Here is a 23,519-nt window from a genome sequence, read left to right on the forward strand (position 1 = left end):
TTGTAAGGAAGCTGAACAGCAAATTTAAAAAGAGAAGTACTGACAGCAAAAGCTTTGAGGATTTAGGAGTTGATTGTGTGATTTGCTGGGAGATGCAGTTATTGACAGCCAGTAGGAGTCATGGGCGCTCAGCACAAGAACAAGGCCAGGCCTTGCTGAACTGATGAGATAGTGTAACACATCAGTGACAAATGCTGGGGCACTCAGGCTTGTCTAGATGACTGAGATAAGAAACTGGCAGCTTCTAAAGAGAATCAGTGTTTTCCCTGCGTAACTCATGTTCTGGCAAATGACACTTGCCAGGAAAGAGTGTGATGCTACCAGGAGACCAAGAACACTTTGTACTTGGGGAAGAAGATAACCAAGCAGAATATATGGAAGAAATGTTTGTGACCTGTTGATTAACCAGGATCAGCCCTTCTCACTTTCCACATTGACTAACAAAGCCTCAAATTTTAACGAAGCACTATCAGTCATTCTAGTCTGAAACAAACAAACAAAAACATTTTAAAAAATTTTAAAACCTGTCTAGCCTTAGTTTGCAATACTTAAATCTTTCAGTGGATCACACTTCAAGCCATGTGAGCTGCCTGGGGAGATAACTTCCACACCTCAGTTTGTATAACAAATTACTCAAGTTCGTCTGTTAACAGAACACTGGCTGTTTCCTCACTCAACACATTTTTATCAGTACGTGATATCCGGAGGGAAGGACTCAAGAATACTGCAATCTCTATGTCAACGTCAAAGTGGAACCCATGGACAACCACACTGAATACTCAGGTGCTTTATATCCTTTACATCTCTTAACATAGAATTAAAATATTGTCTGGCAGATGAGGCAGTTACTTTTTGTTGAGAAATTAATCAAGATATTTAAAAATTAGGGCAGAATGAGAAGCTCTGGGAAATTTAGGATTTCTGGATAACTTGAATTTCCAAACTGTCAGAATTCAGTGAAACTTGGTTCATAAGTAGCATAATACTAATAAAAACACCATTGCAAACATCAGCTCCAACCATTGCAACAACTATTTTGACAGCAAACCTTTGTGCTGCATTTAAGGTTGAGAAGGAAAAGCTGAATGTTGTTTCACATGGAATTGTCTCCTCCCATTTTTGGATTGGTATGCCACATCAGACTATTTTTCTCTAGTTGTACCCAGAGCTTTAGGCATGTTTAATGGAAACAGGCACGTACTGTGTCCCAAACACAAGGAGAAATTATGTGAAATGATGTGTACCTCCCTGTGGCAGCTCAGTCTATTAGCAGTGGAGATTTCTTTTGCAGATGTTCTCTATTATTAACGCTGGAAGCTCACTAGAGTCCAAAATGTGCTAGATGTTTCAGTGAAACATAAAAACATGAACAGTTTGGCCTGTAGCCATTCACAAGTCTAAACACTGTAAGCTTCAGCTTTTTACCTGTTGCTGCCTGCATGCTCCATAATTTTTCCTAATAAACAAGAGGATTTGGGAGTGATTTTTAAACTCCCCTCACCAGGCAGAGCAGTGAGGGTTTGGTAAGTAGGATCCAACCCTGCGGTGAGTCAGTGCCGGTGCTGTGCGGCGTTGGTTACTGCTGCAAGGCAGGCAGGCTCCGGGGCAGAGATGCGGTTCAGAACAGGAGGCTACAAATGAACACGAGAAGGGTTTTAATCTGATTGTGGCGTAGGCCACGATTCGGAAAATACTTTTAAATGCGGTCACACACGTAGCAGCGCAGCCCGGCCGCCCGCGGTGTCCCCGGTAGGTGCCTTTCCACGTCAGCAGCGTGTGCCGCCTTCCCGAAGCACGGCCCGCGGAGGCCGCGGCGCCGCTCGGGGCTGCGGCCTCGCCGTCCCGCGCTGGGCAGCGGGGGCGGTTCGGGCCCGGCCCTCCAGCGGTGCTTGGGGCGGGGGTTCGAGGCCCGGCGGCGGGAGGGGCTGGGCCGGGCCGGGCCGGGCCGGGCCGCGGCGGCCGCACTACAAGTCCCGTGAGGCGGCGCGGGCCGAGGCGGGTCCTGCGCGGCGGGCTCGGCGGCGTCGGCTGCGGGGCTCGGCGATGCCGGCGGCGGGCTCGGAGGGGGAGGAGGGCGCGGCGGGGGCCGGCGGCGGCTCGGCGGGGGAGCAGCCCGGCCCCGGCCCCCCCAAGCTCTGCGGGTACCTGCAGAAGCTGTCGGGCAAGGGCCCCCTGCGCGGCTTCCGCAGCCGCTGGTTCGTGTTCGACCCGCGCCGCTGCTACCTCTACTACTTCAAGGGGCCGCAGGAGGCGCTGCCCCTCGGGCACCTCGACATCGCCTCCGCCTGCTTCAGCTACCACCAGCCCGAGGCCGGCGCCGCCGCCGCGGGGGACGAGGCCGCCGCGTTCGAGGTGCACAGTCCCGGCGGGGCCGTGGCCGTGCTCAAGGTAGGCCCGGGGCCCGGCCCCCTCCCCAGAGCGCCCCCGAAGCCGGACCGCCCCCCGCTGCCTTTCCAGTAGCTTTTTTTAAGTCAAAAAGTGTTATCGCGCAAACCTAGAGTAGATACGAGGCTATCCCTAGCGGTCCGCTCCCCCCCCATGTCGTTTTAAAAGTGCTTTTCTGAGGGGGAAGAAGATTGTTCCCGCTGCAGCAGGACCGAGTCGGGTCTGTGCAGACGTCTGGGTGGAAGCGGGATTTCCAAGGAGATGCGGTGGCTTGTGGGGTTGGAAGCTGGGAGGGAGCGGTTGGGTTTCGCTTTTGGGGTGTTTATGTTGAAAAGCTGGTGTGTGGCAGAACTCTTCATCTGCTCTGCTCTGGGAGGAAGGAAGAGGAGGAGGAAGAAATGTTTCCTGATAGGAGCAGAGGCTGCTTATCACATTGTCTGTGCAGGGACTCGGGCTTTCGTGGGCCGAGAGGTAAATGTTTGGTTTGCATATCTTGCTTTTATTGTCACGGCCGGGAAAAAAACCCCAAGGAAACCGTTTCCACTCAATAGACTATCCATTATTTTTTATTGCTCTTAAGGCACCTATTTCCCACAAGGAGTATTGTTGTGCATTGAGTGTGAGTTGTCATGTGAACTATGTTCTTTAGCAAGATACTCAAATATTAAGTACAATCATTGAAGTTATTAAAGTAAAATAAACTTCTTATTGAATATCGGAAAAGATCTTTCTTATGCACTTACTTAACAGCGGAGTTTTGAGCAGTAATAGATGCTGAAGTTCTAGAACATGATTGTATAAAGCACTTTAATGTTCTGGTTTGATAAGTATAAATGTTTGTTAAAACAAAGAATCGTTAACATACGTTGCTAAATAAGCAAATTGTTTAACTGGAAAACTAGTATGATCGTGATTTTAAGTATATGTGGTTAAGGAAAAGCAGTATAATCAGTAGTCTTGCATGCAGTTGAGTGTAAATAGTATGGGTTGTTTTGTATAGCTGTAATAAGGTATTTTTTTTACTTTCCAAGAATCTGCCCTTTTAGCCTGAGTTTTTACGTTACAGAAATTAAAACTGCAGACTTGGTGTGAGCTTTGATTTTTTTGATAGTTTGAGGTTTGTTTTTAATTAGTATCTAGTGATTATTTTAATGTGGGAGTCTCCAGGAAAATCCATAATCTATGTTTGGTTTTGAGGATTCTTTTTTCAATACGACAGCCTTTGTTGGGAAATAGTATATACCACTTGTGTGATAAGTTACTAGTGTGTCAAACAGTGCTCTAGCAGCAGCCTCGGGTGTTTTCTGCAGTCACGAAGATACTTAATACCGATGCACAAGCATCATGAACAGGGGGTTTCCTTGTCATGGGTTTTTTTTTTGGTATCTTAGTCTGTGGTGTTACTGTTCTGCCCATATGTCTTGTATTCATTTTATTCCTACGCTCTCTGGGAAAGAACCTGTATGGACTGGAATTCTCTTAATGCTTCACTTATGGGGGTTGAGAAAAGGTGCCAGTTAAGGAAGTCAAGGTCATCGCTGTTATAAGCAGAAAAAAATAACTATCTTCTACGTCTCCTATTGTTACGATGCTTGCCCTACAGTGGCCAACTCACTGTCCATAAAAGTGCTGGTACATTAGAGGTGTTTGTATAACAAATAAAGAATTAATGACAATCTTAAGGGATATTGCAGGACCGACTGGCCTTCTGTGTGACTCACCAAGGCATAAGGCTTTTGCAGCTGGATTTCATTTCCTTCTACCCAACGTGATAGTGCTTTAAGGCCTTTAAAACATCTTTCAGCTGGATTAAGTAGAAATAGAATTAAGATTGAATTAAAAATGTTAAATTCAAAAAAACCAAAAGCAAAAACAAAAAAACGCAAAACAAAACACAACAACCCACACAAAAAAACATAACCAAACCAAATCAACACTGAAAAGCCCCAACCAAACAACAAAAAAATGCAACTAACCCCCCCCCCCCCCGACACTGACTGACCCAGCATCTGCTGAAATCAAATGTCATTTAGTCTATCAAGAAAACATTACACACAGAGCACGAGGAATAAAGTCAAATGCAGCCTTCACCCTGTAACTCACATGCCTTGTTTTCCTCAATTTGCAGCCTGGTCAAAATTTCCACATCCCATGATCTACTCTTTCCTATTCAGCATTATAAGCTGAGAAGAGCAATGAGAAATAAGCAATTAGAATTCCAGATTGGAATGATGGTGCTGTTGAGGAATGCATTATTTCTTCATAATGCCTCAGTTTTTTGTTAATGTAATGATTTCATCATCTGGGCTGCTCAGTCTGTGTCATTTAATGGGAGCAGAGGACTGTGTGACATACTTGGGGTTTATTTCTCAGTTCAAGAACAATTCCAGGAAAAAGATATACTGTAGCCTTTACAGTAAATAAAGCAAATTGTTCGTAATTTAGAAATGTAGATAACCAACCTCACACTTGCATGATTGTGGCTTTTCTGTATCTTTCCAACAGTTAAAGTACATTAGAAGAAGCTAAGTGTGTGTAAAAAGCTTTTTGATTTAAAATATGCAACAGGTACCATCACTTTAGGTAAAGAAGCAGAGCAAACTGTACTGAATAGATTATGTTTGCGAATAGTGGTGAATTGGGAGTGGAACAGAAATCGCACAGTTTCCTTAAAGAAAACACCTTTTCTGGGATATTGGATTTGGGAGCCCAGATCCTTGAAAGTACTGGACACTGAACTTGCCGAAATCAGAATTATTAGGAGCTTTTACTCTAATTTGTCACTAATCTCGTAAGGATGTGGCAGTGATTAATAATGGGGTGCTTGAGCTTAAGTGCCTTAGGACCTAACACCGCTAGAGCCCGACTCAGCTTGGAGGGAAGCTCGACAGTGAAGGTGATTTGTTTTCTGAGCTGATCCTATTTTTGTTGTTGTTCTTCTTTTAATTTTATTGGTTGGTGGTTACAACGCTTTAATTAAAAACCAAGTTGCCCTCCAGAAAAAGCCGTCTGGCTCCGAATTTGCCGTTTGAGCGCAGCAGGATTAACAAATCTGCAGAAATGCAAACTTTCTAGTGATGTTGCCTTTTACAAAAAAGCTTGAGGGAGAGTTTGTGTTCAGAAGAGGATTGTGGCAAGAATTTTCATGAGTTTCCTCCAAATGGCACATCTGCTTGTTGCATTTCCTTGGACTCTTCCTGAAAGCATTTGCTGCTGGCATCCGTGTTCCAGCGCTGGGTCCAGGTAGAGTATGCCGGGGGGTGCTTGTTTTCCCCAAATGATTCTTGTGTTTGTGTGATGTGTGCATTGGAAGGTGGCGCTTCCTGCAGCATCCTTAGCGGGACAGTATCAGGGCATGGTTTTAAGTAAACAATATTTTTCCATCGTTTATATTGAAAAATATGTGGGACTGAGTCTCTCCACTTACAGTGTCGTTTGTTGCTATTGTTGCCTGTAAGTTTGCAATAATCATACCTTATCTTGCACTGATTCAGATGGCATTTATGGTGGCTTTTCTTCTCACGGAAATGCCTCAGTTAAAACGTGACTGGCTAAAGTTCTTTCTTGCTGCAGAGCCATGCGATAGTTTAGTACAAATAAGATTTTTTTTTTGTGAAATATAATTGGTGCTGTACGTAGTAAAATGTTCTGTCTCTCATGGTGAGCACTAGCCAAATACTTAAGAGAAGTCATGAGAAATGGAGCAAGCATGGAAATGTTCTTTTCTTTGACAGGTCAAGTGAGTTAAGAAAGTGTTTTCCATTTTGTCTTTTGTTTAGGAGGAGGGAAAGAGGGATCCTTAAAATATTCTAGGTGTGGTTTTAGAAAAAAAGTCAATTTTAAACAACAAGCCTCAAAGATTAATTTTGTTTAAACAAAACTCAGCAGATTCTCAGGATACTCTTTTGCTTGTAAATTAAATAATTAAGATGCCTACAGAAACTCAGCAGAAACTGTTTAAAGGGAGCGGAAAAGAGAAGCAAGACTGTGTATGGGAAGGGAAGAAGGCAAAGTAATGGGCGGGTGCAGCAGCAGGGTGCTGAGCAGCAGTTCTTGGGAAAACTACTTAAAATAGGGGAGTGAGAAACTTGTACTGCTTTGCTTTACTCTTACGCTGAAGGATCAGAACTACAAACTGGCCCTATGCGTAACAACGACAACACGTGTAAAGTGAGGATGCGGATGTGCTGCTCAGCAGGGAACAAGTGCAACTGGGAATTTAAAAGCAACAAGCAGGAGCAACTCCAATAAAACCAGTCAATGGTTTTTTAAAGACTGTTGGGGAAAGGATAATGGGACAAATTGTGAAAAAGGCTCATTAAGTTGAACTGGTCATGGGCAGAATTTAATTGTAGATATAACTGAGGTTGCCTCATGAGCTGTGTTGTGGTAGCAAAGAGAACCATGTAAGTCCTGCACCCTGTGCTAGGGGAAACTCTTTGAATTCTTGGTGGCTCCTGCTGAGCACAGTGAAACACTGCTCTACAGGGCCCATGGGCAAGTCTAGCTGAAGGGAAGGTAGGCTCTCAGATTTACCAGAAATGAAGACTTGCCACTGGATGAACTCCAAAGGAAATACTTTTGCGCTAGAAATAGAAAGGGGGGACATTTACTCTTTGCAAAAAGTGGCTGAAGTGTGCAGACTTCAAGCCTGCTGCCGTGGTCATTCCAAAACTGCCTGTCATGGCTGTGTGGATTGATGTTTCCCAGTGTCCAGTTCTTTGACACTTTCCGAGAAACCTCATAGACACTTCTACACTATTCTTTTCCCATGTCTGTTTTATGAGGGAAGTGTTTTCCTCCAGTTTCCTGTGAGAAGAGGAGAGTAAATATATGAAACTGATTTCCTTTTCAGATTAGAAAGGTCTTTCTTTCATATCTTTACCAACCGAGAAAAGTGAACCTGCAGTGTCCTCTTGGACCACTCTTTGGTTTATTTCACTAATTGATTTGATTTTTGAATGTTTACTTGATATATGTATGTTATGTCTTCTGTGTATGATGTACAGATTGGAACTGGGGCAGCAGCTCTGGGAATGATTGTCTGTTTTCTGTCTCATTTCCTCGCACAGTGCTTGGGAGGTGTTTGTCGTAGGGTGTTATGGATGTGAAAGCTCATGTGGGTACAAAAAGCCGAATTGTAAAATAAAATCTCTCTCTGATTGTTAAACATGAAGGTTGCTGAGCCAGAGGGAGCACCCTGGGAAGCATCGGTTCTTGTTTGCCGTATTGCTTATGCTCTGTCTTGTAATTAGCTGCTCTTAGGGTCGAAACATGATGGGAAATGGATCATCAGCCTGACTAGACCAAAAGTGTTCTCATCACAAAAATGAAGACAAGTCTGCGTGCTGTTTATGTGCTTTGTGCGGCACTTACTGCAGCTCCTTCATAAGGAAATGTGTGTTGCTGGTTGCTCTTCACTCTTTTACAGCCATGCCCTGCGCAGGTACCCTCTGCAGGTGTGATAAACAGAGCACGAAGCTCTTTGAAGTTAAGTTGTCTTTAAAGAGCAGACGCAGTCATTTACCCAAGTAATGAGAGTTTCTAGTTGGTAATGCCACCAAGCGCTTTGGGAGAAGGGAGGGAACAGACTGGCCAAGAGGTAAGTGCTCCGGGTGCTCACAGCCAAAGGGCGTAGGTCTGTTCACAAGTGTCACCCTTTGGTTCCCAGACACACCATGTTCTGGTGCCAGGTGCTTGTTCTGCACTAGTGGCTGAGTGCAGTCATAAAAATGACTTTTCCAAGAGCAATGTCAGTTACTATCACTTAGTTCCCTGTTGATTACTGTAGATTGTCATTTGCCACACTGGAAATGACTTGTACCGCTGTGATTCTGAAGCTTGAAGATGTTTGAATTCTTGCTCACTTATTGCATGCTCATGTTAATGACTGTAGGTTTGTAGATTAAATATTCACGTAGGTGGGTTTGTTTTAAATACAGCCTTTCTATAGAAGATAGTTGGCTAATGGGATCATCAAGCAATACAGTATGTAGATTGAGTCATTAAAGTAGGAGGCATTACAATGCGTTGTTAATTTGTTGGTTTCTGATGGTAATCAAGGAAGTAGAAAAGAAAATGAGAGTCTTCCTGAGTGTATATGGGACTTTGTTTCCCATAATACAGATCCACAGTTATATATCTAAACAACTCTTTGTGTGTAAAATAAAAGATGCTGTCGCGTTTTCTAATATTTAAGTGTAAAATGGGAGGAAAAAAAATGCATGTGACTACTTCTAATGGAAAATGGGTTTGGCGTGAAGGTCAGGAATGTGTAAATGTGCACAGGATGCACTGAGGACACAGGTGGTTATTTCTTTTAAATCATATTGCTTTTGGGTGGCGATACCTTGCTTGTCGGCTAATTATCCGGATCGGGCTTTTTGAGTTGCATTTGGAATGCCTGCATTCATCCGCTACAGACACGCAGTGATCGGTGGGGTTTGCGTTGCAGGCCGCGACCCGGCAGGACATGACGTACTGGCTCCAGGAGCTCCAGCAGAAGAGGTGGGAGTATTGCAACAACCTTGACGCGGCAAAAAGGGACAGCCGGACTTCCCCTACACCAAGTGACTTTTCCAAAGGTCTTGTTGCCAAAGACAATCCTGGTAGGTTGAATATTTGAGTGAAAACAGAACACGTGTTTCTAGTCGCTGTTAGCGAGTTCAAGGCGCGTGGCGCTGGGATAGAGAACAGTCTTATGAGGTTTATTTTTTTGCATCTTGTTATCAGGTGACACTGTGTAAACTTTGCATATATTGACGATGTTAAAGTTATGTAACATAAAGATAATTTTGAGTGAGATTTCATATTTCTTATGAAATTTGTTGATTTCTTTAAAAACAGATTTTTGGAAATGAGGTAAAATTGAGTAGTCCTATGACTAGGTTTCATTAAGTGGTAAAGTACAGTGTAGATTAGATAAGTTGGCTTTTAGTGGTTGCAATATCTTAAAAGCTTAGCGTGTTAAGTATCCTGAGATGTGAACCCCAGTTTTTAATGGGAACAGTTATATAACAGTCAGACTTGATGATCTTGAGGGTCTCTTCCAACCAAAATTATTCTATGTTTCTATATTTTGTATTCTGAATGACTGTACTTTGTCCCTGAAGAAGTGTGGTCTGGTGGAGCTATCTGACTGTGATAAAAATATTCTGCCTTTTAAAACTGGAAGAGAGTTTAAAACTGGAAGAGCGCTGATGCTACATAAGTGAAACTCAGTTTCTGTAACACCTTCAGCCAGGCAAAATGTGATTTTTAGACTAGGGCCAGTTATAAAAATGTATCAGTGTATTATACAAAGTTATTCTGTGTTTTTTACTACGTTGCTCAGGCTCTTCTGAATTGTTATATTGCCAAATTATTACAGAAGTGCATTCCTTGCTGATTTCTGTTATCCATAAATAAGGCTGAGTAAAATCCTGTTCTGTGCCAAATTAGACATGTTAGTAAAGCTCTCTTGGGTTTAAACAGAGCCTTGAGGTTAGACATCTTTCATCAGCAGATTGCATATTTTGTTGACTTTTGGTTCATACTGTGTAACCAGAAATGTTAAGCCATCCCCCTCCCTGCCCCCAGCACAGATCCCAAGCTGCAGAATCGGCCTCTAACCCAGTTCACTGCTTTCGTTTGAGATGGATCTGCTGGCAGCCACTCGCTCCCCCGCAGCTGCCTCGGAGCGTGTGCTCCTGCAGGGGCTCAGCTCCGTGTTGCGGCTGCAGCAGCCCAGCAGCGAGTTGCTACGTGGAGAAATGTGCAGCTCTCTGCCTTGGTCTGGCACCGCTGCTGCTCTCACATCTCCTTACGCTGGTGCAGGGACTGCGACTGGCACGAAACCTCTTTTTCTTCACGTTAATTTTTGCCCAGTGTAGCTTCCCGAAGGGATTTACTGCAGGGACAGCTGAGTGCCGGGATTAGCCCACCAGAATTGTCAGGAAGGCAAACGGGTGTTTTGAGACCACCTTTCTGGCAGCAGAGGATCTGCTTAGCAGGTTCTCAAACCATATGCTGCAAGAATAAGTGTGTTGTTGTTCAAAGATCTAACAGCTTGAAGGTGCTGGAAAGGGGAAAAGGATTTTGCTCTTTCAAAGCTTTGCCTTTCCATTTTTAGCCTCTTATTCCCTGCTGTGTAGTCTACCTTTTTGCATTTTGTGGTGTCTATCTGACCCAGTGCTGAGTTGGCTGAGTTCAAAAGTTAGCAAAAAAAAACCCAAAAAAGATTTGTGTGGTTGTGTGTGTGTTTGGTTTGGTTTGTTTCGATTGTATTTTCCTGCTAGATTGATGAGTGGAATATATTTACTATGCAATCAGGTGGTTTCCAGAGCTGGTGGAAGCGAGGGAACAAGGCATAGTGGCCAAGAATGGGAAGGCAGAGAAAGCAGTAGGCAGGGCTGCCCTCTTTTGGCAGCAAAGTGTTGGATCAGGTCAACTCTAATAAGCAGCTTGGCCCCAGATCTCTGTTTGTTCTTGTTTCTGCTGCTTCCCCCAGAGCTCAGGTACAACGTGAAGTGAACCTGCTGTCTGGGCAGTCTGTGTAGATACTGTTCCCTCACTCCTGTGTTGCATCAGATCTAGCAGTCGTAATCCAGTCACTTTAGATCATCGATCTGACGTTTTCCTGTCCCTGTCAATTGCTAGGGGTGTGCTGGATCAGCAAGCTGACGTGATTTATTTATTTTTTTATTACTGTTATTAAACCCAGAGCAATGCACATCAAGATAAAACACATGGGCTGAGCAGACCCGTCCCTTGCAGGGCCAGCCTGCAGTTAAACCGCATTGCTGAGCTGTATCTGCTGTGCAGGGCAGACCTCTGACGATCAGCTGGCTGGTGTGAGCAGGGCATCAGGTACAACGTAGTCCTGTCAAATCCTGCAGCTAGAAGGTGAAACAAGCTCTAAGTATGAAAGCAGAATGTTAGTATTCCAGCCTGGTTTTGGGTCCCTGTAAGTTTTTGGTGCAGGGGTTTTTTTTGGAGGAGGAGGTGTTTCTATTTTTTTAGTTGAAACCTATTCTGTTATCTTTCCCCTTTTAGACAGTGTGTTGTTTTTCCTCTTTTAGACAGTGAATCTGATGAAAAAAATTAGTTTTTATCTGATGTATCGTGGCTGAATTTTGTTCAACTCAAACAGCCAGGGTCCAGAAGAATCTGGAATTTAGTTTGTCTGATAAGGCACCGAAGAAGGTTCTATCAGCACTATTCATAAAATAAGTCAAAGCAATGTAGTTTCTACTTACATTAGAAAGATGATATACTTCTGTTTCAGATACCATTTTCAAGGGCTTGAGGGATTTGTAGCCTCAATGATCTTTTATATTTGCTATCACAAAATGTTTTGTCTTTGTACTTCTGATCTTCAGTATGGGCTAAATAACGTAACCATCTGCTGAGTAATTGGAGGGTGCAGCTTGCTTAAAGATGGTCTCACTGCTGCTGCCAAGTAAACCTCAGAACAAAGACTGAAAGGCTCACCAGTGATAAAACAGAGTATCGTGATTTCTCAGGGTTTTTCCCTTCCGGCAGAGAATAATTTAAGTCAGAAACCCATCCAGTGTGTTACTTACCAGTGTAACTGCTGAATCAAGTCTGAGCATGTTCTCAAAATGTTTTGATCCACTTCAGTACTTTGTGAATGATACAGAGGAGAGTCTGAAAATTACATTTGGGCTTGTTTTTAACTTGCCCTTTCAGGGGTGTTGTAGAAGGCCACCTTATGCTTCTCTATAAAGCTTTTGCTATTCATAGAGTATTCCGTACTCTGAATTTCCTATTCCTGCTGGAGGAGGGGGGAACGGAAACACTGAGGTACCGTATATACCACAGGTTCTACAGTGCGTGTCACTTTTAGAATGAAGCACACCCTGAAAGTTGGGTCACAGTATTTTTATGAGCCTATTCCTGAGTTCTGATAGACCTGAACTTGTTTCACAAGGTGGTTTTGTGTATTAATATAATTAATCCACTTTAATTTTTGCGTCTTTATAGCTGCTTAAGCTAGGTGAATCAATATCGGCCAATTGAGATTGTAAATCACTCATGAAATAATGTTTCATGAGCATCACACAAGTCCTGTTATCAGGAGTATGGGGCTGCAGTGAGAGTTCACTGAGGAAAACACTTTACTATTTTTAAAGTTCATTTGAACAGAACATTTTGTAAAGTTACGTTGCAATTTAAAGTAAAAACCTAACTACGTTACTAGCAGACTCAGTAGTATATGACTTTATGTAGCCACTATTATTTTACTTACTGAAAGTTTTGCCTATTTTTCTCTCCTTCTCTCTCTTTTTTTTTTAATAGATGTGAGTACCCTCAGTCAAAATGCCTCAGCAGAGAGAGCTAGAAATATTCTAGCAGTGGAGACGTCTCCTACAGACCTGGTGGGGGAACAAGCAGCTTCCCAACCTGCACCAGTCCATCCAAGTGCCATCAATTTCTCACTTAAGCAATGGAGCACCGAAATCAAGTAAGTTGGCGATGTGGGAGAAGGAGTTATCGTAGTTGCTGGCAGAGATATTTCCTGCTGAAAGATGAAAATTAAAACAATAGAAATCATTCTTCATTTTCTTCTTAAAAAATAAAAAGCACATTGCGCAGATTTAAAATCAATATTGTTTGAATTCCTGAGCAAAAATGTGGCAGACCCCTTCTGAACAACAACAAACCCGTATCTTACCCCTCGTGCTTAATAAGTTTACTCTTTAGTATTAATTGCTTTAAGGAAAGCAGCCCTACTGGTTTTCAGCTCTCCTGTGTACGGTTTCTTTCGAAATGTTTCCACGCTTTGCTCTGCCCACATAGTGGAATCTTCTGCGTCTACTCCAAGATCACAAAGCAGTTACAAAGCGGAGGCGTAGCTTTGCTTAACTAGACCACATCCCTCTTGAGCTGCGAGTAAAACGTTGTTCTTAGGTTTCATCAGCAGCACTGAGTTAAACAGATTCCTTTTCAAGCTTTCCTGTTAAGCAGAGAGAGCTGAGAGGTTACAAAGTGTTATTGTGGTGTGTCTTGTTGTTTTTTTTCTTTATGGCTGGATTAAGAAATATGTAAACCCTGTTACTACATGTCCTGTTTAAACTGGTAGTCTCGTGTGGTTTCTTGGGTTTGTGCAGCTACTTTGCTTTAATAGAACTTAAATTTAGTCATAATAGAAGGAAAATAACATGCAACAACTTCTGTTAGGTGAATTCCTATATGCTTGAAAGAGCGTTTCTAACTTTTTAAAAATTTGCTTTTTTTTTTTTTTTTTTTTTTAAATTTTATTTTATTTATTTTATTTTAAATTTTTCCTGAGTTGCATATGATGTGCTTTGGGGCAAAATAGCTGGAAGGGCAGCATCGGGGGAAGGTTCTCCATGTTGCCTGGTTGGCCTGTGTTAATGTTTTGTTGTAACGGAGCAGAAAGGCAAGAGTGGGGTGGTGGGTTGGGAGGCCCTTTTGGATGGAGCGAAATGTTTCTGGTGGCACTGGCGCAGCAGATATCGTAACATGACATTCAGGAGTTGGCCTCTCTCTGTATAGCTCTGCTTCTGATGGCTTGGGGTCATCAAATGATCTTGAATGTATAATACGGGTTACTTTCTGCTTAAGGTTTGAAGAGTAAGAAGAGAGAATGTGGCTGAGTGAGTTAAAGCGTCTTTGTGGGCCTCTATCTTACACAGACTGTACAAAATGCTGAGATACTACATGTATTTCCAACTTCATACCTAAAATATTAAACTGATTCAAATGGATTGATGTAGAATCTCCTTCTGTAGTTGAACTCAGACTTTACAATTCTGAGCTACATTAATACTTGTGGACATTAGTGTAGACTTCAGTATTTCTGACTGCATGGTGCTTGTGGGGCAAGCTGGGTAGGGCAATCTCATCCTGCTCGTGAAACGTATTGTTCTTCTATAGAGTTATCTGTCTGGACTTTAGCCATTGCCTCTGAAATGGCCTTGCAGACGATTGGCAACGTTCCACCGTAGGAAAGGAGAGCTGCTCCGGAGTCTGTCGTCAGCGGTTCAGCTACAGCAGGTCTCTGGGATGAGCCCAAGTTTGACATTAATCCAGAACACGAAACTACAACACACATGCGTGTTGACTGCATGCTGTTGTGTTTAATGCTTGGCAGCTGTCCTAAAATTCCAAGCTACAATAACTGATCAATAAAGAGATGCTGCTTCTAAGTCTTAATTTTGTTTTGTTTGGTTGGTTTTTTCCCCACTGCCAAAACAAGGATAAAACACACACAAGACCATAGTGGTCTCCTGGATATCAATATCCTGTTAAAGCCAAATAATTATTTAGTTCTTGAAGCATAACACTATTGATAGCAGGTTGCTATTTAGTAGGATATGCTTTATTTTCTTTGAGCTTTTATTTGGTGTTGGTTTTGTCTGTGTTTTAGCTGAGTTTTAGTTTGCACTGTTCCAAATGCAGTGGTTGTCTTGAAATCCCTGTGTAAAAAGAATGCAAAATGGAGACATCTTTGTCACTTCTCCTGATGTCTTTTTCACAGAAATTCAATGTCCTCTTTAAGAAAAGGAAATAATGAAAACCGCAAAAGCATATTTTATACCACCGAAGAGTGGGAATTGCTGGACCCAACCCCAAAAGACTTGGAGGACTTGATGGCCCTGGAAGAGAAGAGAAAACCCGTGGCAGAAGGAAGTAAAGGTACAAGCGGGAGGAGGGCAGGGCAGCATACGCCTTACCTTCTTTACTATAGTGTACTGTGCTGTGGGCATCTCCAGGAAATCAGTGAAAACTTAGATTTTCTTCGTAAACCACATCTAGAGCTCTGTAAATGATTTTTAAAAAAAAATGTCTTCTTTACAATGTGTTTAGCATCTCCTGCCATTCAGATAAAATAGAATCAGCTTGAAGCCGCCTTGTCCACTGTTCCAGGTCCCTTCAGCATGTTGCCAGTATTTTACAGCTCCTCAAGAGCGCTTCAGCTGCCATCCAACTGAGTAATCTGTTAGAAAACGTCCTTCTCCCTGAAAACACTCCCGTGGTTATAGAGATGGTGGTGAAACCTTACACTGAATGCCTCTTACAAGAGCAGTACGCTGTGATATCAGCGATGGTTTTGCTCTGATCACTTCTGAGCTGTTAATTATTTGAAGCAAAGTTGACTTTGCTGTAGTTAGGGGTACCTTTTATATTCTGTAATGTAAAGTCCTCTTCTTGTCTTATTGCACAAGTATTAATTTAGGAGCTAAATCATTTTTCTGGGAGGGCAGGAGACTTGGAGCTGGACACTCTTCCCACCAAAGGAAGCGACTCGTAAAATGAGGCCTGTTTAACACTATTGTATTGGGCTGTTTAAATGCTGCTTAGAGTCTAATTTTAATGACCATATTTTTCAAAGGAAATCTGAATGTTTTGAAACACCCTTTTACTGAGTGAACTGAGCTAGAAGAAATTGTTTTATGCAGGACTGGCTAGTTCAGCTTTTCCGTTCGATTTTGGCCGCATCCCACACAAAACAAGGCGCCCGTTAAAAGACATGATTGGATCAAGCAAACACCGGAACAGCAGCGACTCTTCCCCGACTGAGTGGTGTTCTGGTAATGGCAACAAACTGGTCTCGGAGCTGCAGCTGAAGTATCAAAGCCAGCAAGAAGAGCTGGAAAAGCTAAAGAAAGATCTTTTGAGCCAAAAGGTAATTAAGCCTTCCGGCAAAGTGCGCAAAAATCCAATGGATCTGGCAGGTGATAGTGAGTTTACCCTTTGTGGCCATCTAACTGCATGAAGAGCTGGTTGGTTGTTAGAAAATAATGGTGCTGAATGAACCTTTGTTTACAAAAAGTCCTCAAACAAGAAGGACCAAGTTTTACATCTGTTGAAGATTAGATCCCTGAGCAGAACTTCCATCCGCACAGTGTTCATTAGCTTGGTGTCTATCAGCAAAGATACTTGACCTTTTTTAGTGTGGAGGAACAGAAGATGAAAATGGTAGTGTTTTCAAATAAAGTTCTAGTTCAGAACCTTGATGTCTTTCTTGCAAAGACCACAGAAACTCCTTTTCTCTCTTGTGACGAGTCAGTTCATTACTTGGCCGATTCCAAAAACTTCCTTTTCAGCAAAGCAGTGTGTATTTTTTTCTCCTTTAATTTTGTTTGCATCTGTTAGGGAAGAGACTGACTAGTTATCTTTCCCTTTTCCATTCCGTGACGTTCACCTCTTAATTTTTTTTGGCCTAAGCCCTCTTCGTATTTATCTTCTTACAATAGGGCTTCTTACAAGTGACCCTTTTCTAGCTTCCAAGTAACTGCTGAGCCACAGCTGTCAGCTACTCTTCCCAAACCTGTTGTAGCTTTTCTAGGCAGGATCCTAAGTGAAGTATTTAATCCATCCTTCTAGGCCAGTCACTGTAAGGTGCCAGCCTGCTAGAACTCGTGTCATACATTTCCTTTTTTCCTTAAAACACCACTTTGAAATCTTTTATAAGCTGATGATTGAGATGCAAAACCCATTCTAAAGCTTTCTTTTGCTTGACGTTCGATTTTGAAGTTATAAAACTGAAAAGCTTCATTACAATCTATTTTTTTTAATTTCTCAGGAACTTGTGCGACTTCTGCAGCAAACAGTCCGGTCTTCCCAATATGATAAATATTTTGCAAGCCGCCTTTGTGAAGGGGTTCCCAAAGACAAATTAGAGCTGTTGCACCAAAAAGATGACCAGATTTTGGGTCTCAACAACCAGCTTGAAAAGTTAAATCTGGAAAAAGATAGTCTCCAGCAGGAAGTAAAGAACCTGAAATGTAAAGTTGGAGAACTCAATGAGCAGCTGGGTATGTTGATGGAAACTATTCAAGCTAAAGATGAAGTGATCATGAAACTCTCACGTCAGCTCAGCGAATCTGAGGACAATACATCCTCTCCAAGTGGAGCAGTAAATTCTTCCACGGCCACCTGTATTAATAAGGAGCTACAGGAACTGGACAGACTGAAAGTAAGAGCAATGTCTCTGTCTTGGTGGATGGGGGAATCTCTGCCGCCTGTAAAAACTCCTCTCTGGCCTGCTACACTGTTTGAGGAGATCACTTCAGCAGTTTTCCAAGCGCCTCCTCCGCTGGGGCTTTCTCTGCTTGGAAACTACACTTGGAACTGTTGTGTGGCAATCTAAACAGGACTTGGGTATCTTGAGCTGCTCTGTACATCTATAGTACAGTGTTCCATGCTTTCAGTCATTTAATCATTGATGTGGAGGAGGAGTAATCAAAGGAACGGGAAAAAGTAAAGGGAAGAGGAAAATATAGGCATGGTGGAAAACAAGCAGAAAGCTTGCTCTTTTTTTTTTTTTCTTTACATTTTCTTTAAATATCAAAAGTGAGGAAACAAAGAGCATGTGGAATGGCAAGGAGAAGGTGTATAAAAACCTGTTTTATTAATGCTACTCCAGATATTATCAATGCTTTGCTTTTCTCTAACCTACCTCAGTGAATGTGTGGTGAGTTTTTAATGGAGTTACTGAAGTTGCCCACTTTGCTCTAAACGTGCTTTCTTGCCTTTGGATAAATTAATTAACATTCCAAGGGATTTGGAATACAAGTCAGTCATTTAAAATATGTATAAACGTTCATCTTTTTTTTTCCCTAAATGTGAGCATGGGAAGCTTTAGGAAATAAAATTGAAACTAGAAATCCATGGTGCTGGCAGAAAGCAGATCAAAGCCTGTAGGTGATGTGGAGCGGGGGAGTATTGTGATTGTTGGGAGGGCACCAACATTCCCTTGTCCCACAAACTCAGGTTTCCCAGGTAATATGTGCAGCCTGGAGCTGAGAGCAGTAGGCGAAGAAGCTTATTGCTGAGGCTTTATATTTTCATATGGGGACAGACATCAAACCGGTGCTTTAAAGCAGGACTGGTGAGGGTAACCAAAACCCAAGGGGCACGTGTCCCCACTGCGTGTACTGCCTGGGATCTGCTTCTGGCACAGCACCCTGAGCGCTCTGCTTGCGTTCTCCTCCGCCTTTCTCTTCTCTTTGGTGGTACAACCTATGGGGCTTCTCTGGCTGTTTGTGAGGTATTTTTATTAAACATCCAGTTTGTGTTTGTTTGTTTTATCAACAGGACAATCTTCAGGGTTATAAGACCCAGAATAAATTTTTAAATAAGGAGATTTTGGAGCTTTCTGCCCTACGAAGAAATGCAGAAGCAAGAGAGAGAGAATGGCAGGCAAAGGTCAGACTAACGCGGCCTGTTCTGATTTTGGAAATGTCTAAAGCAGTTTTCAAAAATTCAGTTTTAAATCTACTCAGGAATGTAACTGTGGAGTGGAAATGAAATGACTTAAACATGATAGCTTAAAAAACCCCAAAAAATCCCCCCCAATTGAGTCCTTACAGTCTAATCTTTCTGAATGGATTCTTGAAATAAGTAATTGACTTCAAACTCATGTTAACCAGTGGACCTTTTTCGTAAGTTATGACCAGAGGCCAGTGTATTTCTGAAAACATTGTTTCCTCAGAATGGGGGCTGTAATTTTGTTGAAGTGTGCAAAAGACAGGCCGTGTGAGGGTTTGGTGTCACTGAGCAGAGCGTTCTCCTGCTGAGCGTGAGGGACGTGAATGGAACTTTGAAGTGTGTTTCTGTATAAATGAACTGCAGTGTAGGGAAGTTGTGGGTAAATAAAGAAGATTTCCATTGCCCGGCTTATGAAAATATGCACACATCCGTAGCTAAAGTAAGATACCTGCTATGTTTTGTTAGGGTTTGCTTTCAGTTTTGTGGAAACGATGCACACAGTGGCCAGGTCTCAGTGCTGTATTTTCAGCATGGAGCTGTGTGTTTACATTTCCTACACACTACTACCTAACTCATATCTTTAAAATTCCATTTAACTTCTTTTTCTTCAAACATGGATAGACTAAAGATGTTACTTTACAAGCACACACATTGCCTTTCGTACAATGTAAAGCTTGCTCAGATTTTCCGTATGTGGTAGAAAGTCTCTGCTCTACTATTCTGCCTTAAAATACTTATGTGAAAAGCCACAGGTATCTGAAGTTTCTATCCCAAGAACTTCATATACAGAATTTTACAGTAGTGTAATAAAATGCGTATATATTTTTTATTTTCCATACGTAAGTGTTGCTTTATGTTTTTTGGCACTACAAAAATGGAAAGTAAAGCTGACTGTTCTTGCAGCTTTCTAAGCAACATAAACTAGTAGAATAATATTGAATGATATTTTGTAAGAAGTATAATACAAAGTAAGTTTCTGAAGACTTATTATATATTGTTTTCTGCAGTATACAAGCTTGGAGGCCAAATTGTGTCAGATAGAAAGTAAATACTTGATCTTGCTTCAAGAAATGAAAACTCCTGTTTGTTCTGAGGAGCAGAGTCCTGCTCGCGAGGTCATCACACAGTTACTGGAGGATGCCTTGAAAGCAGAAACCAGTGAACAACCTGAACAAGCATTTTTCAAACCACACCTTGTCAGGTAACTTGGTCCTTGCTCGGTGGGCCTGGTTCTAACACAAGAAAAAGACACTGGGGATATATTTGCAGGATTTGGGGGGGTTTATGTGTTTCCCTTCATGAATAACAGTATCAGCAAGCATCCTTTTGGCTGTATAAATACATTTATTATTTTGAGACACAATATACAACTTAGACTCAGATGTTGCCGTGTAGCTGCTGGAGGTGAGCTGCTGAAGAGGTGGGTTCATTTGAGATTGGCCGTGATCTTAAATACATTGCTTAATCTGTGTAATAATATATATCAGACTATGGCCACAAAGGCTTTTGTATAAGGGTTATAAAAATAATTATTAAATAAAGGATATACTTGTTTAAATAGTAATTGTTAAAACTTGGGGAGTGGCTTGGGGAATGGCTTGAGGGGTATTTGAAGTAACTATAGGATGAGAACTTGAGAGTTTCAGGGCTACTGAACACATTTCTAAAAGCATTTATTCTTTTTTCCCTCCCATTTCAGTGAATATGATATATATGGTTTTCAGACAGTCCCAGAGGATGATGATGAGGAGAAACTAGTAGCAAAATCACGAGCTTTGGACTTGAGATCGCTTTCTCTCAGCGAAAATCGAGAGATCTCCGCAGGGGTAAAGTGGGAGAACTATCTTGCAAGCACAATGAATAGAGAGATGATACGCTGTGTAGAACTAAAGAATCTTATTCGGTCTGGAATTCCACATGAACATCGTTCCAAGATCTGGAAATGGTGCATCAATCTCCATGTTAAGAAGTTCAAGGACAGCACCGTTCCTGGCTACTTCCAAACCTTGCTTCAAAATGCTCTGGAAAAACAAAATCCTGCATCTAAACAAATTGAGTTAGATCTCTTGAGAACTTTGCCAAACAACAAACATTATTCCTCACCGACATCTGATGGAATCCAGAAGCTGCGAAATGTGCTGCTGGCGTTTTCCTGGAGAAATCCTGATATAGGATATTGCCAAGGGCTCAACAGGTGAGATTTTGCAAATCTGGAGTTATAACTATACAGTGAAACACTTAACGAGCCTTTCAAATCACGTGTATAGCAACATGCTTTTGGACAGCCATTTGCCTTACGGGTTTTAAGTTCATAATTTATAATGTTTAAATAAGTAACTATTACATTTTTTAAAAATCAGAAGACTTGTAAAATCAGCTTGGCAAAAGAACTGGAACTGGGATTAACTCATAAGAAATGAGCTACTTCAATGTAGTTTTATGTTGTCTTCCTGTCAGTTGTAGGGGATCTTTTTGCTTTTCTGTGCAAGAATTTGTTAGGTGTTTGGGCTTTTTTTAAACAAACAGAAATAAGCGTTTGAAAGCTTTTTGTACTGTTAAGGCCACAAATCTCAGCATTTCACTTGGGACGTTTTCAGTCAGAATTCCCGTAATCAATTTAAGGATGATTCTTGTGTTGCAAAGCCAAGAAAAACTTGAAGTCGTTGCAGTTGGCATTTGCCAAAATGGTTTTGGTACTTTGAGATCTGTAGTAAAAGAAGATGTTCTCTGGAGAGCCTCTGTTAGTCTGACACCCTCCTCGTCCCCATGATATGATCCTATAGATGTCAATTTGTGTGCTAATACAGGTCCTAGAATAGGGTAAGAGACTTTGGAACTAGAGCAGCTTTATCCTTTGAAACTGCACTGAAGAAGTAGTAGAATAGGGGCAGTGAATAATCTACTAGAGAGATGGTGGTGATAGTAGCAGAGGTGGTGAATAATGTAGTAAGAAGTAGTATTCTTTTTCTGGGTATTCCTCACGAGAGGTTACGTTGTGCAGGTAAATGGGAGGCTTTGCAGCACATCACGTCACAAGCCACGTGTGACGCACGGGGCTCTTGCCGTGGCTCTGGTGACCAGGAGATGGTAGAAACGCTTTTGCTAAATTTGAACTTCCTGCCTGGCCTTATTTCCCCCTGGGACATTTTGGGGTTTATTTTTGGTTTTGCTGTCAATAATTCTGCATTTGGGTATACTTGGAGAAGTTAAAAACAAATATTTATTCCTTGCTTTAGTCCTCTTAAGCTTTTTAAAGTGCGATCACCTTATTAAGCTGTGTAACAGCAGAACCAGTTCATGTTGGTACAGCTCCTCTTGCAGACAGAAATAAAACAAGCTTACTCGTAGAAAAAGATTTGAGGTAACCTTTCATATTCTAACAGTTAACAACAACAAACGTTATTATCTGATTTTTTTCTTTAATCACACTGGTTAGAAACAGGCAAAACCAGGAATGCTGCAGTTGCTCAGTCTTTGTTTTCTCTACTTTAATAAACTCTTAGAATGGGTTTGGTCCTTGAAAAATGTTGAGGCTTTTTCTTTTCCCAAAATGTACTTGTATTTATCTTAATGGACACAAAGTAAAATTGCTAAAAAGGGGTTTTCCAAACTTAAATCAGTTTTGTGTGAAATGCAAGAACCATGTTTTCTTTCTCCTCTTTAATAAAAGAGAGACAAAAGTCTAGGAATCAGAGTAGTACATTTAGGACTTGGAATCTTCTAATTATTTTGCCTTAGTTCCTGGAAAAATGGCTTCTAGCGAATCACTTTGCTTTTGCCTTTATCTGTTTTCTTATTTAACTGAATAAAAATACTTGGCATGGCTGAGAAGACATCTCATTACCCCATCTTAAACTTCATTAACAGTTTTGCTGTTCAGTGCTCTCCTGTTAAAACATTTGTCTCCACTGAACAGAAACAGAGGCTTTATTATAATTGTTCTTAATACACGTTGTGATACTATAATAATATTTTTGTCCAAATAAACCCTATTTTCAGATTGGTAGCGATTGCACTTCTGTACTTGGAACAGGAAGATGCTTTCTGGTGTCTAGTGACAATAGTGGAAGTTTTCATGCCTCGTGATTATTATACTAAGACCCTGCTAGGATCTCAGGTACGTGCTCTGGTCCTGTAAACTACAGCTACTCAAAACCTTTGCCCTAAAACTCTCTGATAGGGCTTTTTGGGGGATGTGTGGAATTATCAGAGCTGAGTTCCAGACATCAGGGCCCTTGTTTGGACAAGAACTCAGAGTATAACACTCAAATAGCTGTTCAGTGACCCGCGTGGAGCTCTAGCCCTTAACCCCTCTCCTGGTGATTAGTGTCACAATATTGACAGGAGCCCTGTGAACCTGACGTGGGGCAGCATGCGTTCGGGTGGCCATGGGTGTTTTGGGTGGATCTAGCTTACAAATGTTCGCTAGACAGCCCTGGATTTTGTGGTTAACTCTCGAAAAACTTGCACTCGCAGATTGGTAACGGCCCTACTTTGAGCCACATGTGTGTTGGAAAATGTAGGAGCAATAACGTCATATTTGTCATCTCTTTTAGGTTGATCAGCGAGTATTCAAGGATTTAATGAGCGAGAAGCTTCCACGACTGCACGCTCACTTTGAACAATACAAAGTTGACTATACGCTTATAACTTTCAACTGGTTTCTCGTGGTGTTTGTGGACAGTGTGGTCAGCGACATCCTTTTTAAAATCTGGGACTCCTTCCTGTACGAGGGACCAAAGGTGAACTGAACGAGCTAAGTGTTTTCAGTTGTTACCTAGTAACAACATACGGTAGTCTTTTGGAGTCCAGGGTGGCGGTAGATTGTTTAACAAGAACCGTCTGTTAAAACCACTAGTAGGAAAAAAGGGGAGGAAATGTGTAAATAACCA

At 41.9% G+C, this 23,519-nt stretch overlaps 1 protein-coding gene across 2 annotated transcripts in view; it reads left to right on the forward strand.

Moving 5' to 3' along the window:
* The first annotated feature begins 1,774 nt into the window (after positions 1-1,774).
* The window catches only part of TBC1D2B (TBC1 domain family member 2B), a 29,520-nt gene continuing 7,775 nt past the window's right edge, over positions 1,775-23,519 (forward strand). The window contains exons 1-11 of one of the 2 annotated variants that reach the window (XM_082061367.1): positions 1,775-2,388; positions 8,840-8,993; positions 12,685-12,850; positions 14,891-15,048; positions 15,813-16,039; positions 16,940-17,332; positions 18,454-18,564; positions 19,635-19,828; positions 20,327-20,821; positions 22,627-22,744; positions 23,184-23,369. In XM_082061367.1, the coding sequence (XP_081917493.1) occupies positions 2,044-2,388; positions 8,840-8,993; positions 12,685-12,850; positions 14,891-15,048; positions 15,813-16,039; positions 16,940-17,332; positions 18,454-18,564; positions 19,635-19,828; positions 20,327-20,821; positions 22,627-22,744; positions 23,184-23,369 (2,547 nt within the window). In that variant the 5' untranslated portion in view covers positions 1,775-2,043. The remainder of the gene's footprint in view (positions 2,389-8,839; positions 8,994-12,684; positions 12,851-14,890; positions 15,049-15,812; positions 16,040-16,939; positions 17,333-18,453; positions 18,565-19,634; positions 19,829-20,326; positions 20,822-22,626; positions 22,745-23,183; positions 23,370-23,519) is intronic. The other variant, XM_082061366.1, reaches the window with a different exon arrangement.

Source organism: Streptopelia decaocto, assembly GCF_964273445.1.
Source record: "Streptopelia decaocto genome assembly, chromosome: 9".
Lineage (NCBI taxonomy): Eukaryota > Metazoa > Chordata > Aves > Columbiformes > Columbidae > Streptopelia > Streptopelia decaocto.